The sequence below is a fragment of the Thalassophryne amazonica genome, chromosome 14, assembly GCF_902500255.1.
Source record: "Thalassophryne amazonica chromosome 14, fThaAma1.1, whole genome shotgun sequence".
Classification (NCBI taxonomy): domain Eukaryota; kingdom Metazoa; phylum Chordata; class Actinopteri; order Batrachoidiformes; family Batrachoididae; genus Thalassophryne; species Thalassophryne amazonica.
In genome coordinates, this window is record NC_047116.1 from 12,862,195 (window position 1) to 12,880,771 (window position 18,577).

At 40.7% G+C, this 18,577-nt stretch overlaps 1 protein-coding gene across 1 annotated transcript in view; it reads right to left on the bottom strand.

Moving 5' to 3' along the window:
• Positions 1–1,880: 1,880 nt before the first annotated feature.
• clybl (citrate lyase beta like) overlaps positions 1,881–18,577 on the bottom strand; it is a 157,450-nt gene continuing 140,753 nt past the window's right edge. The window contains exons 5-8 of the mRNA XM_034186702.1: positions 15,766–15,859; positions 13,657–13,824; positions 5,422–5,546; positions 1,881–2,038 (exon numbers count right to left, since the gene is read on the bottom strand). Of these exons, the coding sequence (XP_034042593.1) occupies positions 1,943–2,038; positions 5,422–5,546; positions 13,657–13,824; positions 15,766–15,859 (483 nt within the window). The 3' untranslated portion in view covers positions 1,881–1,942. The remainder of the gene's footprint in view (positions 2,039–5,421; positions 5,547–13,656; positions 13,825–15,765; positions 15,860–18,577) is intronic.

Here is an 18,577-nt window from a genome sequence, read left to right on the forward strand (position 1 = left end):
GTGACCAGAGGATCCTCACGCTGGCACCCAGCAGAGATGGGAGGCTCTGTCTCAAGATGCCACCGTTTGCCAAGTAGTCCATGGGCCAAGCAGGTTTTCGGTACCACTGAAGGGGAATAAACAACACTTAGAATCCAGCCTCAGTGTATCATGGCCTACACAAAAATGTATGATAGCAATCTCAGGGTGGTAGCTGTAGCCAGATAGGGGTCAGTGAAGAATTACACAGAGGTCAAACTTTAAAAATGCTCCAATCATGTTGAAAACTATATCACATTACTTGTCTGGTCATAATGATTCCAGAAAGGTATAGTTTGGACTATCTCTGATGGAGTGTTTTGGAGTTATAGGGTAAAAACAGCAAAAATTGTGACAAAGGTCAGTTTCAGTTTGTACAGGGGTCAAAAGTTAAAGTTGCTCCAATTTCAGTACAGAATGATGCAAATTATTGGTTGAAATAACAGGATTAATAAATGGAATAGTTTTGACTGTGTTGAATGTTTGGTCTCCAAGGTAAAGGTCAAACAAGGTCAAATCTACTGGATTCTATGACATGTGACATATATTACCTTGTAACATGATAACTAAGCATGACAGATAGTGCAAACTATTCCTCATTAGAACCCTATTAACCCAAACAATAATTTGCATCATTTTTTTTACTGAATTTTAGCAACTTTAACTTTTGACCCCTGTACAAACTGAAATTGACCTTTGTCACCATTTTTACTGTTTTTACCCCATAACTCCAGGACATTCCGTCACAGATTGTCCAAATTATACCTTTTTGGAATCATTATGACCAGACAAGTAATGTGATATAGTTTTCAACATGATTGGAGCATTTTTAAAGTTTGACCTCTGTGTAATTCTTCACTGACCCCTACCTGGCTACAGCTACCACCCTGAGATTACTATCATACATTTTTGTATAGGCCATGATACACCGAGGCTGGATTCTAAGTGATGTTTAGTCCCCTTAAGTGGTGCAGATTTGGTCAAAATTGATGAGTGGCTCATGGACCAAAGTGTCCAAGTACAGCGGTCAACCTCTACTCTTCATCTCCACAGCAACGTACCTGCAGTTTGCAGTTCAAAATAGTGCTGAAAGGAAGATTTAAGTCACCATACTATAATTTGAGAAACATTCTCATCCAAGGTACTTTGACCAATTTCCACTGAACTTGCTGTGTGCACTTAGGTCATCAAATTATGGACCTCCCCCCCACTCCAATGTCCACAAAACATGGCACACAGGTTTCTGGTAGTGCCCAGGTGAGGCCAAATTTGCCAAAGGTTAATCACTGGGATCAAGGTCACTGGAGCCAAAGGTCAAAATGCAAGCTTTTCACTCCTATTTGCATCGAACTTGGCACACATATGGAGGAGAGTTCAGGAATGGCTCAGCAAAATTAAATTCACCGAAGGTCAAGGTCACTGGGATCAAGATCATGTCTGCTTGCTGATTTTTTTTCTTTAACCAAACTCTTTGGGAAAGGTCAAGGTCAAGGAACAGAATTTTCAACTTGATTTGGACTAAATGTGGCACACGCCTGGGTGGATTCCAGAATTGCTAGATGTCCATCATTTGGGTGAAGGTCAACGACATTGGGGTCAATGTCAGAGCGTTTTCATTTTGGACTTTTACTCGAACAAAACAAGCAATTCATTCTCTCACTTTAGAAACTTTTCACCATTTTCTGACATTTTATTGAACAACAGTTGACAGAAGAATGGATCATGAGGCTGCAACTGTGAAGCTGATCACTCCATTTTCCTCAACGGAGTGAATAATTTAACAAGTTAAAATTACAGTCAGTTTAAAGTGTCAGCTTTCATCAGGTCACGTGACAACAGACTGTCACCTGCATCTTTTTTTCCGCTGCTTGCTCATCTTAAGGTTAAATTCTGCGTTTCCTCTTGTTCCTTCTTTCCGCTCAAGTTACTTCTCTGAAACTGCGCTGGAGAGCGTTACGATGTTCTGAGCCTGCTTCAGCGAGGGCAAGTCAATCATACTTCCGTGGAAGGTGAATGCACCCTGGAAAATTTCACAAGAGATGAGAAAGCAGTCAGAAGTACTCTGTACATATGAGTTAGACACTTTAAAGCAGATTATAATTGACACCCTCAAATTTTGGTGGATGTGCTTAAACAAGGGAAACTGGAAAATAAGTTTGAGCACTACAAGATAGTGCATATACTGTACCAGGAATTAATATTCCTTAAAAACATTAGGTAACTGTGATTTAAAGGGGTCGTATTGTGTAAAATTGTTTTTCGTCAACTTTTTACAGCAAAGACTTACTGCAGTTTTACATTAAACATTCTCAAAGTCCAACATTTCTATAGCTGAGCATGTAGACATGTTCCTAAGATAAAATTATTTTTCCCTGAAATGGCCTGTTTTATATTTTTGTGACATACATCACACAAAGGGACTTCTGAGCTCTTACTTGTCCTCACATCCACTCTGACAGTCAGCAGGCCGAGATAAAAACAGAGTCTGTAGGAATGGACTATTCCATTCTCAATTTATTTTCAGAGAGGGGTGTGGCTACAGCAGCAGACAGAAACATCACTCTCGAGGTAGGTGAACTGCTCTACAAGTTTGACACTTTCACTGCACACAGATACGCTTCTGATGGCCAAATACAGAAAGTCTTCAGAAGCCTGGATTGTAGTCTTGATCCAGGACAGTGGAGAAAATGGCCCATTACTTCAGGCACTGAGGATCCATTAGCCCAATTTAAAGTCACAATTCACCTAGCTTGCATGTCTTTGGAAGTGAGAGGAGGCTGGAACATTCAGACAGAACTCCGCACAAACATGGAGAGAGCATGCAAAGGCCACACAGAAACAACCAAGTGAACCCGGGACCACTGTGATACAACAGTGCTAACCAATAAGCTGCTACACATCCACCTCTAAATGTTATTCTTTCACAGATAATAAAAGATTTTATTCCTGATCAACCCCACAGCTTGTTTAACTGTGTTATTTATTTATTTTGTCAGGGTAGGTTTTGTTGGTACCTCAGGATGATCCAGGTAAAGATATGATCCCCCTACCCACTGTATCATTGCAAGATCAGGCGTTTTAACCTTTGGCTGAGGTATACTGTCGGCTCTAGGGTCCTTCTATGTCAAACTGTGTCAAAATTATCAAAAGAACATGTTGTTAAAACAATTACTGTGTCTGCCTTTTGTGCTGTAACATGGAGAGGCTGACCCTGCTGCCTTTGCGAATGCTTACACAAACACAGACACCACGGCAGAGGGACGGGTAGGATACGAGTCCCTCGGGCGACGCTTAGTCGGAGCAGCTCTGGCAGGGAGAAGAGGTGTGGGCAGATTGTACATTACCTCACCAGATAGCCCACAGAGATCAACACAGAGGATCCAACCATGCACTAAATTAGGAACAATAATATTGTACACTTAATTGGCCTCGCTCCCTCTGTCTCCATGTTGCCTCTGAGTTACCCAGGGGTGCACAGTATATTCCCCGGGACTACAGAGCACACAAAGGAAATGCTGAATCCTTGGAGTACAGAAAGACGTCTGTTATCTCACACAGTCAGCACAGATAGTGTCACGCTGGAGAAAGTGTGCACTTAAAATTTCCTGATTCACCCACTGCAGACCGGGTGGGATGGCTCCTAATTACCTCTGCCAAGCAGGTTGTGTTTTCTCCACAGTGGATCTGATACCGATCAGCATGTTTAGTTTTTTTATGCTGGATGCCCTTCCTGATGCACGTGGAGAACAGGGCAAGGGTGGTCTGGGATTGGGAATCTTCTGTTTCAGAAGCAGGGTGGGGCAGGTCCCAAAAAAAGAACTCATTAAATTTAGGTGCATGTCCAGGGCAACCAGGATTAATCAAAGATTACACTACCCTTGAAGACATCAGAATCATGTGGACCTGATGTCCCCAAACATCAGCTTCGAACAATTTCTTCATAATGTTGCAGCTGCAGCATGAAATTTTCAGGCAACATCATCGTGTTTAAATGTTATCCAAAATTTATTGTCACCCCATGTTTACACATTAACTGCATAGTAAATTGCTAGTGTTGCTAGGAACAAATTGGTCAATCACCATGTTAATCCTGATTTGTCAAGCAGTCAATTCACCCTCAAAATGCACACCGAGAGAGCATATGGACCATCACATCTGCTTGTTCCTCACTTCTGCGTGTGACATGAAGACATGTAGGGGCTTCATTGGATGCACATAAATATTTCCAGATTAATCAATTAATCAAGCTCATTTTAAGCAGATGAGGGGATTTTTGCTTAAAGTTTTGATATGCTGCTGGTTTTCAAAATGTTAAAAATGCCCCCCTGCCCAGTATATCTAAACTGACATGAAGGATTGTTATCAGGATGGACTCATTTCGGCAAAAAAATGATCATACTGATGCATTTATGTATTGTTCAACATAAGTGGATTTGCTATGTTCACATCCATAGAAAAAAGCTCTTGCTGCACAGCACAAATGCATTTCAACAACAGATCTACACATCGTACTGGATCTATTATCACAGCTCAAACTGCAGCAGGAGAGATCCTATGAATCAAAAAAGAAGAGCAGCAGAATATAAACATTTTGTTGATAAATGCAGCAGAGTCATCAAGCAACTCTCAAGTAGCCAAGATATAATGAAGATGATGAGTACAAAAAAGTCCATCTTAGCGTGGTCCTGAAAGCATCATGCCAAAGACAGTCACGTGAGTGTGTCAGTGCGTGGCTGGAAAAAGAAATAAGGGGCTGAAATATGCAACAGTTAACATTATTGTCAAATTAAAAGTATTTTTTTCAAAGGAAAACGACCCCCCCCCCCCCCCCCCCCCCAAAACAGTATTTATGATATATGTACTGATTTCAGAAAAGGTGCTGCTCCTTTCAGGAAATAAGTGATTTTTAAAGGTAGTTGAACTGAAATGACTCAAAGTGAAGAACAGTACAAACTTTCAATACCTATAATGGACAAAATCTGCTGGTTTGGCTGTCCTGTTGCAGCTTACACATCTTAATAAAATGTATTTTACAACCCCTGGCAAAAATTATGGAATCACCGGCCTCGGAGGATGTTCATTCAGTTGTTTAATTTTGTAGAAAAAAAGCTGATCACAGACATGAGACAAAACTAAAGTAATTTCAAATGGCAACTTTCTGGCTTGAAGAAACTATAAGAAATCAGGAAAAAAAATTGTGGCAGTCAGTAACGGTTACTTTTTTAGACCAAGCAGAGGGAAAAAAATATGGAATCACTCAATTGGGGTTGTAGTAGTTTGCATTCAGCAGGCTTTATGCCTCAGGTCAAGTTTCTTGAAACATCACTATCCATATACCAAAATGAAAATAAACCAGCAGTTATTTAAAGTTTTTAACTTTGTGAAAGAGGACGTAAATGTTACCTTTCCTTCCTTTTGGTGCTGGTCAAAAGCAGCAATGAGCTCTTTGGCCCACTGCACCTTCTCTGGACTTGGGGAGAACTCTTCCTGCACAGCCTGGATCTGTCCGGGGTGGATGACCTGTTTGCCTTCACACAACAACATCACACTTTCAATCTCACAGAAGGAGAAATGACGCGAGCAACAATGGTAACGGCTTCTAAAAAAAAGAGAGAGAAAAAGGCACCAGTCATCACTGACACTATATTCCTGATGATATGCTTATAAGTCATGTAAGAAGTGCTAAACAATAATTAGCAAACTGTTTATAGATGTAGAATTTCATGGAAATGACCAAAATGTGTATTTTTAATTTACTCAATTTTATATTACTGTGCATTTAATAAAAGTTAGTTAGCCGGGCAAACTGTTCATTTTTTAGATACCTGATTGAGTGTTTTAGATATCAACGGTAGAAACGAGAGCGTCCAACCAGAATAATTAAGTGCTGTATATTCCAGACTTCGAAATCGCATCTGCCAAAAAAGCATCATAAATAGGGAAGAAAAAACACACTATAAGCTGCACCAGAGTATAAGTTGCATTTACTTTTACTACTCATGGACGGATCAGTTGTCTGTCTGGGTGGTTGCCATCTCAGACCCAGGGGAGTTCCGTGGTGTGCTGGGCGTAGCATGCCCCTAGACCTGACCTGACCTCTCATTTGGACCTTGCGCCCACGTCTGGCACAGATGTTCCTGTACACTACCTGAGCTGAATGGTTATGCAGGTCAATCTTCAGTTCCTGCCTGTTCTATGGAACCCAGCTACGGTTAAAGCTGGTTCTAACCCTATAACAGAAAATTCATTCATATATTTTCTGCTGCTTATCCCGGGCTGGGTCATGATGGCAATGAGTAAACTATGGTAACATTTCTATAGCACATTTTAAAGCTGAAACACTTGCATAACCACTGCACATTTTCTGACACCACATGTTTATCCACTAAAATGTAATGGGTTCTGTTCCAGGTCAAGCTAAATATTTTCATCCTGTTTTGTGAAAAGTGATTAATTTGTGTCTGAATAACTGCGTTACAGATCTAACAAACAGCCAGTAAAATATAAACATCTTGTGAAGGGAACCACCAAGAAGAACAGACAAAACACAGCCACGTACAGAACGGCTGTCAAGCAAATTTGTAACAATCACTGGAATATAAAGTGCATTATTGTCTGTTATACAAATGCAATTATTTCCTACTCCCACATGCATAGTACTGCTCAGATAACTGCAACTGAAATCCAGCTGTGACTTAAGTCCGACTGCGCGCACACACGTGCACAGTGCCTGACAGTTAAACATGGAGGACAGCTGCAGACATAATCCCATGTACATTTGCAGATCAAACTTGTAGCGATAAGTTAAGGTTATGAAACATTTGGTGAAACCGGCGGCTCAGCGGCAGCCAGCAGGAACTCAACACTTTAGGGCTTAACGCTGCCGCCGATAAAAAATCCTTCAAGGTGGTCAGGCGGGCGGCCTGTGCCAGCAAAAAAAGAGCTGTAGAGACGCTTCTTCCTGTTCTGGCGATGCCAGAAACACACAAATTCAAACAATATCATTAATATAAAGTCATAAAATTACAACATATGTCCAAATGTTGGGTTTGTATCATTGTGTGTGCCTTCATATGTACAACAGTGTTTGGATGTTGCGGTTTATCAAGTGGGAGGATGAAATGCGGGCGTTCCGTCCTCCAGCACTGTTTTACTTCTGGCGGACGGCTGAAGACGGAAACAACTGTCACAAATCGACAAGTAAGAGGGTCTTTGTGCGTGACAAGGGGAGAATGACGGAGTGAAGAAACAGACAGGGTGACTCAGGTGCCCTCGGTTACACGCCATTGGTTCTCTGAAAATGCATCACTGTGCCCTCTGGCCAATCACAGCATGCCATGTGGTGCCGACGTCTCATTGGAGGATTGCTATTTAGCAAAATGCTGTCAGGCGAATGATGGGCAGGTTCCTGGGGATGGAAGTGAAATGTGCTCCCTAAAAGCAGAAATCTCCAAAATTCTGGTGCCACTGTCTTCTATTTTTGTTTAATTTCTAATATATTCATCACCACGTAAAATACTATGATGCTTAATAAAGAAACCCGAAGGAATTCCAACCTTACTACCTGTAATATTTGTTAGTCTTCTACGACTGGCTGGGTTTTTGACTCATTTTGTTCCCGGGCAGCAATAAAAAGCAAGTGTAGCTCTGCGCTCGGCACTAATGGGTGCTGTGTGCGGCTTAACTAATGCCAATGTCAATTACTGCACAGGTAGAGGCATCTGGCTGCAGAGTATTAAGTACCCTCTAGCCAGTAATAGCTACTAACTGAGATTATACAAGGTGCCCACGTCTTGTAAGCCATTAATCCAGTGCTCTGAATGGTTCTGTTCCATATCAAATCAAATTTCACTGACAAGCTGACGCCAGATTTTACCTTATGGAAGAAAGCTGCCTGAGTTGATCATTTTTATCAACAGTAACGCAATAATGTATATATGCACATACATTTATAAGCTTTGAATAACATTTTACATTACCTGTCCAATAGATGAGTGGGGCAACTTGTGCTAAAGGAAACCGGACTTGTCCAATAATGGCGGGTAAAAGAACGAGCACCAGTGGCACAGAGGCCAAACACAGCTTAAAATAAAGTGATCAAATTCTTAGTTCATAGGAAAAACTTACGTAGTGGCTATACGCCCAATCCTTGGTTCAATAAAGTAAATACGTGAGCATATACGCCCAACCACAACCGACCAATGAGCGTGCTTATAAACTCACTTCCGGTTTCAACGCGGGGGACGAAAGGCCCATATTTTCTCGCCGGCTGCAGAAGGGTTCGTAGCCCGCGGAGGGGCTGTGATCTAAAGCGGTTCTGTTTGGCTTATCAAACCCAGGGAACTGTGTCAAACTAACACCATCTTACAGACAAAAAGCAACATTGTGTTCATAAAAACTGTTTCATCGTTGTTAGCAGGCTTCTGTTCATAATACTTATGAAATCTGTCTGCTTTCACCCATTGCAGTGTTTTTTTCACAGTAATTAAAGACGGCGCTGTTAAATGTGTCAAACATATGCCGCTTTTTACGCCACTATACAGTCTTAAAAAGTGGTGTAAAAAACATAGTTTAGATGCACAAAACGTGTCAAATACACTATCACGAATGGGCGAATATGGTAAGACATTATATTTATCTGCCCAACAGTTGGGCGTGTAATGTTCTATGTATGACTTATCTGCCCAACGGTTGGGCGTGTAATGTTCAATGTATGACTTATCTGCCCAACGGTTGGGCAAATAGCCTTTGCCAAAAACTTACTAGTCTGCATTCATTCTCTTTTTGAAACAGATTAAGCCCTGGTCCCATCAAATAATGAAGGATGAATAATGTGCCACGCAGCATGTTTTTTTCCTACGAGAAGACTTATTCAACTATCATGGAAGAATGGTGGCTCTGAGAAATCATGACTTATTATTTGGTGGGACTGAGGCTTTAGTCCTGTTAAGACCCATGGGGTGGGGGGTGGAGCCTACCTCAGCAGTCATTTGAGGCAGGTTACATCCTGGACAGTAAACCATTCACCAGTCGGGCCGACACATACCATCTATTTATATCTCGTACATATCTATTTATATATGTTGTCAATTGACGTAAGACCTCTCCAGTTCCCAGAGGGCCATCTGCTTGGTACTTATCCCCAGATTCCATAGCATGAAACAGATGAGGGTCTATGTCTTCCCCTGAATGAGATGTCAGTCCATCGCAGGTTACTCCCCCAGATAAGGCCAGTACCCACTTATAGCTGGAGGGACTGGGAAAATGCAGATGTCTGTCTTGTTCAAGGACACAAACAGGAAGTCTGAATCACAGACCTGGAATCAAACCCAGGTCTGTACATTAGTACTATAGCTCCTTAGAGACCTACACATCGATTTATACATCTGTCAACAATAACTATAATACTGTAAGGTGTCCACTGAAATTGTTCTCTGTGGCTTCCAGCTTGTAATATCATAGTAAGTTTGTTACACATGAACTGACCACAGACTGTATATATACACTGGACAAACCCTGTGTGATGTCACCCAAAGGTTTTCTATAGAGATCTGGAAAAGCCGTTCTGAACCCTAAAATTGATGCACTGGGTAAATAAATGGTAAACAGACTGCATTTATATAGCGCTTTTCCATCTGCATCAGATGCTCAAAGCGCTTCACAATAATGCCTCACATTCACCCCGATGTCAGGGTGCTGCCATACAAGGTACTGACTACACACCTGGAGCAACTAGGGGATTAAAGACCTTGCCCACGGGCCCTTAGTGATTTTCCGGGCAGGCTGGGATTTGAACCAAGGATCCTCTGGTCTCAACCCAACGCTAAACCACTAGACTATCACCTCCCCTACTGAGTACTGCCTTGATGGCAGTGATTACTCTGTTTATGTCATGACCCATAGACTGATACAGAGGTGGCGCACAGGTGAGACCCTGCGTCGCCTGGCCAAGGAGGAATGAAGCCTGAACACTCCCCCTTCTTTGAGTTACTGAACAGGCTGAGCTAACAGGCTAACTTTGGTTCAGGGGCTTACTATATCATATTTTGGGCACTGGGCAGTGGTTTTCATAACTGTTTGCTTTGGTGTGGGTATTAGAGTCGTTTAGTTCCTCAGTATTCATGGATTAGCTGGTCCTAACGTCAAGCTACTGAAAGCTGCTAAAAGTGCTAACCCCGCTAGCATACAAAATTAAATAAGATGAAAATTTCACTTGAAAGAAATACTGGATCACAGAGATCTTCCATGATCTTTGTAATAAAATGCTCAGAAAGGATAGACACAGCCCCCACAACAGATAGCAGCCACAGCTAGCGACGTCTGTGCAACCACAGCTCTGAGCTTGGCTTACAGTGGCATACAGTACCTGTCACTCAAAGGGACCATGTCCCTAATTATGCACAACTTTATGACTAAAAACTTTTAAAAACAAAAATCAGTTTGTTTGTTTTTTTGCACCAGGTTGTATTTTCTGCTTTACAGTTGGACAGTTTAACATTGTCTTCTGTGGGAATCTGCTCGCTTTTGAAGCCAGCCTCAAGTTGCCATTCAAGGAACTGCAATAGTTTCTCTATTTCCAAAAAGGCTTCATTTTTGACAGTCGGTGAATGGGACTTGAAGATTTCCAAAGGTATCTTCCTGATAGCTGTTTTTCATAGCAATGATGCAACAAAAATAAAGAATCTGAACACTTTAAACTACAAATGTGCACTTGACTTGAACAAATTTTCTATTAGAGAGAATCACACAACCGTTAATATCAGATCAAGATTCCCAAGAATGATAAAAAACAATTCAATAAAACAGGTTTTTTCCCCTCACATGGGTGCATCGGTGTCAGTCTCAGCAGAATACCTGAAAAAAAAAACACTGTTTTGTCTTTAAGGGGAACCATTATATTTCTAGCCAGACTGAGATCCAAGGATGTTGCCAGAATGCTGTTAAACAACTTGTACTTCGAGACTCCACTAAAAAAAAAATACAAACAGAGAATGCGGGATTGTCTGGGAACAGGAAATCAATAAAATCCTGCAGTTACTATAAATGAATAATTCCAGCATAAATGCATCTGCAATGTCACAAATGCATGGACAGAGAAGGCAGGTGGTAAATGAGGCCATCTGGAACATCAGTTCCTGTATGAGACAGTGACATTCAAAACAATGAAAACTAATCAATAACATAAATCTATATGTGAGTGGATGCGATCGTGCAAAAAAACTCCCCTGCGATATGATGTTTGACAACAGAAGATGTGCTCAGCTCATAAAATCCCTGCATGTGCAAGTTTGCAGGTACGTGCACGTGTTCATGCTTTAATGATTTTGCAAATAAAAGCAAATGTCAAGTGTTTTTTTTTGTTTTTTGTTCCAGTGTAAAAGCTGGATAATTATGATTAACATAATACTTGCACACGCAGTGGTGAAAATAAAACTGCTGCACTGTGACACGCTATAAATTTCTTTTTTTTTCCACATTTCTGTGGACCCAGAGAGGGGAAAATTACGCCTGATTTTAAATTAATTATTCTTCAAAGGATGTAAATACCAGAACAACAAATTTTCAGAGGTGCGGTGAGAGAATAAATATCCACCTTGGAACAGGCTGTCCTGCCTCCTGTGGTCTGTTACACACAGTCTGGGACACACGCACGCACGCACACACACACGGATTCAGAAATCGTTGCCTGGCTACAGACACACAGAGCGCTGGTGAAGTAGACGCCACCATTCTGCCTTAACAGCTGCCTTTGACCGTACATGGACGCAAGCAAGGAAAACAGTCTGTGGTGGCCACAATGTAAAATGTCACAGCGGACAAGTATTTAACGGCTGCTTAGCGCTACAAACCTCGTGCAAAGGAAAACTAACGTGGCACAGACAAGCAGCCAGCAATAAATCACTCTCTCCACACACACACACACACACCCACACACACACACCACACACACCACACACACACACACACACACACACACACACACACACACACACACACACACACACACACACACACACACACACACACACACACACACACACACACACACACACTCTCTGGCATTTTTGTGTTTTATACCAGATGTAAGATGAGTTCACTGCTTTTATTTATATGTGTGTGAGTGTGTGTATTTCTGTTGTATGATACAGCTTGAAAACACATCAATTTGGATCATTTGGTGTACATGCTGGTGAGGGGATGGTCAGGTTTTTATTTTTGTTTTTATTTCAGATGATAAAAACCTGAAAATTAGTTGATTTTTATGTTTCACCTTAATATGCAAATGTGAAAATGAATTCCTTGATTATATTTACAGCCAACCAAACAACACCGGGACCCACTTCAAAATTCTGAAAATCTTCAGGGGCCTGCCCAAACCTTTAATCACAATTTTGATTGACATATGAGTCTAAGGTTACGTATTTCCAAATATGCATTATGTTAAATGACAGTAGGTCATATAAAGGAATGCATAATTCAAATGTATTATTTCTGATTAGATTTTAAAAAACTTTTTTTTTGAGTAATTTTAACATTTCTTTCTTGTAAAATTTATTTTTAATTATCTTTCACAGTCCGGTGTTGCAAAGGATATGTAGAAAGGCAATTTTAAGGCTCTGGTTAAAGATACACCTCTTAAACATTAATATTAATTCATGCGCCACCTAGCTACTGGTTACATTAACTTTGGCATTGGGTGACCTTGAAAGATCAAACTCAAGGTCATAACTGCTTAACACAAATAGCCTGGAGTCACTAGCTGAGGATAAAGTGGTTAAAGTTTAGACAAAACCAACCAAATATCAAGACCACACAGAAATGTATGTTGTGGGGTCAGTAATTAGTTGCACAAACTCAAATATGTAATAGAGTCTCTGAAGGCTCTGCTCTGTTTAAACTGTGTTCATATACTGTTACTAATGTTACTACTTGGGTTCAGAGTTTTCTAGCATAGCCCGGAGTTGGTAAACTGAAACTTATTCTGACACAGGTGTCATATATAACTGTTCCAAGCTTTTTTCCATTTGGCTTTAGCGCTTTGTGCTAACTTCTTTTCCACTTGTTCCATGCTTCAACAACACTACACTTCAGTTAATGCATTTTTCTCACGCAGTGAAGTTCATACCAAAAATCAGAGCTGGCAGGAAGTTCACTTGAATTCACTCTGGTATAAAACATATGAACATAAACACTTGATTCTGTCCCAGCCACCCTGGAGGAAACCTGGACCCAATCTGACTCAGGTACTAAGATGAGCCTTGGTTCCTTAAAAGTGACAGGGTCATTAAAGGGATCTAGAGTAAAGTCTCTCTTGAGCCCATATGGCATACTGGAGCATGAAGAAGATGTAAATAATGACAAATGAGAGTCGTCAAGAGATTTCTATAAGCAGAGGTACCTTGTGTGGTGGACAGACGTGGAGTTAATGGAAGCTGTTTGGACAAGAGAATTAGCACAGTGCCTAGACGTTTACTCTAGATTAGGTACACTCCTTGGTGGTCTTCAAGGAGTTTTCCTACGCATCCAAGTGACTTGAAGTGAAGTCCAAGCAGGAGTGAAACTGATGTAGACTAAATGTCTTGATATCTACTACTTGGATGACTGAATCTCTTCATCAACAGAAAGCGAACTCTTTACCTGTGAAACCCATGAGAGCGCCCTCTCTGGCCTGCTGCCTCAGACCCTCCACGTCCTTGTAGTCGATGTAGACCAGGTCGATGGCCTGCAGTCCAAAAGCTTTGGTGGTCACAACCACTTTCTGCCTGGCGTAAAGAAGCTCTCTGGCATCCTTTGTCCTTGTGGCACCTAGAAGAAAAACATGCATGGACACACATTATAGAGGATGTGCCACTCACTGGGACATCACAGCACAAATGTCTTTGCTAGTTAACAACCAATACATTTCCCCATTTGTCACCCAAGTTGTTTTACACTCATCTGTGTGTCCAAAGACCACAAATAACCTGGTCTATAGTTCAAGGCAAAGTTTTTCTGCTATTTTATTCTACAATTTTCTGATATGCCTTACATAAGGGGGTTCATGACACGTGTACATTTTGCTTGCCTGCACATATCATCACTAGTCACCTGAAATGGTGTAATAATATGAAAGTGTTATATGGCCACTGTAAGTAAAGAAATAAAATGGAGCAAGAGGAAGGTGAAAAAAGTCTAATGGAAAGAAAAGCTAAACTTTGTGCTGCACTGCTTCACCTCAGGTAGTTTTTGTGGCCCTTGCCTACTTTCCACTTTGACAGGTTGGCACAAGTCTGTTAACATGCCTGTCACTTGCACCTGCTGTCTCGAAACTAATGTGCTTTGTGCCTGGTACGCTCTGGTTTAAAGGGAAGGCCAGGCCCAAGTCTGATTGGTTGATATCATGTTCAGACTATAATTCACCCATGTATAAAATCCAAACCTTTTGGATTTCTCATGTCTTAAATGCCAAAGCTTGCTCATATATGACCCAATTGGATTTGCACCATATGTAGTTTGTTTTTCAAGCCACCATCATCAACATAGAGGCCAAAATCTTCCAGTTCTCATGGTAGATCCTCTTTTACATTCTAACCATAAAAAAACCTTTTTGGTGTGCTGATTAAACAAGTAACATACATGCTAGTGCACACACAGTCCCTGCACTGACAGTAGCCTTTAGATATGAAACTGATAATTTGATATGGATGCAGATTCGAGAACCATCCAGCAGCTTCCAGCGTTTATCATGTGCTCTTTGTGATACAGATTCTGAAACGATGTTCTGAAACACAGTTTCAATACTTGCCATTGTTAATTTGCTGCATTGATGAAACGTTTCTGGAATCACCTCCAGCCACATGCTCCATTTTTAAATTCCGGATTATGGCTGAGTTTTGCTGCATCTGTTCAACGCCTCACACCTCAAACACACGGTGTGTCGCGTTAGACACACACAGTCTTGTGTGTTTGTGCATTTCACCTGCTGCTCAAACTGATAAAGCTTTTTATTCTACACTGCAGTTTCTGTGTTCTGGACGTGACTTTTACAGTGTGCATTCACTTTGGGCTTTTTTCTCTGCACGCATGGCTCTGTTAGATGATCCAGCTGTCAAACAACAGCACATCTCATGTCAAATGTTTTATACTATACTGTAAAAGTAAAAATATAAATACATATAAACTCATCATAACATTTTATTATTTTTATAATCCATATCCTGTGAGTCACAGACAACCGTGTGGTTAGTTGCAGTGTCTGGAAAAGCTACAGCACAAAGTGATATCGGACAGCAGTCATGTGAATGTTTCCATGCATGTGACATTTCATTACTACAGCAACCAATGTAGATAAGAAGGCAAATAAGGATTGCCACACAGACACACAGATAAGATCTGGTCACATGCTATATTTGTGGACAGTCAATCAGTGATTGTATATGCAATAAATCCTATCTGAACTATCAGTCTGAACAAAGTAATAGTAGGCATCACATTCAGGTGAAGGTCGGCGCCACATCTAGCAGGTGACAGATGTATCTATGGGATATTACATCAGCAAAACAAACTCCAATTGGTATTCAAATACTCTTTTATGGAAAAATCCCCTAATGTCTCTGAAGTCGCCTGTTGTTTTAGTGGCCTTACATTAAAGTGTGTGTGCATTGAATTAATAGGTGTTTTATAATTTCACCTAATTTAGATCATGTTGTTGACACAATGTCTGAACATCACAGACAAGTTATAATGAGCACAAAGAATAGCAGCTACCTATGCTGGCACAGAAGTCATCCGAGCCAAACACCACACCGTCATGGTGGAGGACCAACCTTGGAGCAAGTCGGTGTATTTCTTCACACACTTCCTGGAGAGAACATATGGTGGGTGGATTAATGAGAATTAAATAAACAGCTGCAGAGAGGGACCATCCTGGTGTCAGTCCTAAAGAGGTAAAAGCCCATCATGTTTCTTCAAGCATTCATAACTTAGATTTTACTAGTCCAAATGGAACTGTTTGTGTGATTAATTTGCATATTAAGATCATTCAACTCATATCTTTAATGTCAATGGCAACTTTACTGAGAAAAAAAAAAATCAATTTTCAGATCATCCTTTTATTGCATCATTCTCACTTTTAAATCCAGCATCAGACCAATCAAACTGTAGTCTGGAAGTCATGTTGTATTCAAAAGAGAACATAGCACCAAAAGTACTTTTAGTACCAAATATGCACTGGTAGGACAATGAAAAGGTAACAGATGGCTCAGACTGTTTTATACAAGATACTGAGCTCAATGCTGCTTCATCTAAAGTGAATTTTGTTCCAAAATGGCCATAATAAAGTTTAAATATCTGTATAAATGGATGAAATAGTTTTCCAAGTATTTGGACAGTGACACAATGGAGAAGAAATAAAAGAATCAAAATGTGACTGAAGTCTAGACTTTCAGTTTTCTTGATAATCTTACGACTTCTGAAAATGGATCAATGCCATTAGCACATAGTGGTATGCTTCAACCCACGGCACCCTGGGCAAACATTGATAAGCTTAAGGTACGATGGCACTGGGCCGCAACAGCTTGCGAATGGCATTTGCAAAAGATTTTGAGATATTCACTGGGTGGCGCCATCTTCTCGAATGAGTTCAGGGTGTTGGCCGTGTGTTGCCTGAATCTTGAACAGTTTTGAAGTTGGTGAGGCAATGAAGGTCCTCGCCAAATACTCACAGAGCTGTCGCAGGCGTCGCAAGTCTGTTGAATATATTCTCCATGGACTCATAATGTGCGAGAAATCATGAGAGAACTTTGTGAGGGGTTGATGACAGCTGGAACTATATGTGAGTGATTAGATACAAAAAAGAAGATTTGGCATTCCTGTGGAAGTCACACAAAAGCTGCCCTGGGAGCATGGCAAAACAGTGGAGATCAGCGGAGAGAGACCACACTTCTGGAAGGGGCTGAGGGAGTCCAGCAGCCGTGGCTCAAATGCCAACCTGCGTGCATGCATGGTCAGTGGGTTGGACACATCTGTCCACAGCAGCTGAGACATCTAGTCCACTGCCTGCACTGTGGGGAAAAAAATGGGAGTAATTCCTTCAAGCATGATGTAATATTTTTGTTGAACTGTTCAGATGAAAGTAGAAAGTTTCCACTTCAGTCACATCTGGACTGTTTCATTTGCCTGTGATGGTGTCCAAAGGTAAAACTAGAGAAGTTGAGTCACTGTCCAAATACTTATGAATGTACCTCCATCTCAGTATTGGATGGATGTAGAATCTCACTGTTTAGAATCTCCTCGTTGTTGTTGTTAAAAGACATTCAGGACCATGTCATGAACATAGTGAGTCAATTTTTAGTCCCACCAAGCAGAAATAATTTTTGCCTTCATCCAGCTGTTGGATGATGATCAGGATTACTTCAAATATTCATGAACCAATCACCACCGAACCTGGTGAAAACAATGCGCCTGGTCCTGTGACCCTTAACTGGAATAAGTGGGTTTAGAAAATGGATACATCAAGATCTACCTTGAATTTGAATATTTTTGTTTCATCATTTTCTTTAACAATTAAGATCAAGTTCTAGAATCTTGTTTTCAACTAAGTTGAGAGGAGTTACACATTTCCTTGGAGTGAAAACAGGACGTGAGGAGCAACAGAGACAGCTCGGCTTCACTTTAGCTCACCCGTCACCTTGTCTGTCTTCTATATCAAGTCCAAATAATTAGCAATGAGCAAATAAATGTTTAACATCTGGCTAAGATTCCACTGTGCTTTTCAAACAAGAAAGATTTAAAGGTTGATCAAACACAAGAGACCTTCAACAGGCTACTTTGGAATAACAATGCTCTTGGGAAATGGGGTTCAGATCTCTGTAATATGCATTTAGACTGAGATAATGGTAATGAAAATGCTATTTTATAACAAATAAATCTGCAAATAACTGAGCTCAGTCCAAAATGTCAGGATCACTTGGCCTTGGCTGTGGTACAGAATGTTATTCACCTTCCTTCATTTAGCTGAAATACCACCATTTTGGTTGAAAAGTACATTGTGTTTAGTGTGAGTGATAGTTTTGTATCATTTGTGTTGTTCTTTTTGTTTCTAAGACCAGAAGTGCTATATAAATCGATTAGTACAGCCAAGACTTTGTCTTAGATTAGATCAGATTAGATATAACTTCATTAATCCCTTGGGAAGACTCCAACAGGGAAATTGAGGTTCCAGCAGCATTGTATAGTAGCACACAGGGTAAGAAGCACACAGAGTATCAAAAGTGAAAGTAAAAAACAATTTGCAAATATAAATATAAATAGACAAATGTAAATACCAGAAATACTAGTTTACTAGCTATTACTGTTCCTTTCCTTCCCGTCCCCTGTCTTCTTGTTACTCCTCCTCCACCTGTGTGAGAAGTTGTACAGTCTGATGGCCTGAGGGACAAAGGAGCTTTTCAATCTGTCGGTTATGAACATTTGACCATCTCTAAAAAACACATTCTTTGGAAATGGAAATTCTAAATGCAACTGAGCTGCATCTAATAATCATTTTTCAAGTTAGTGAATATAATGACTGTCTTTCAAT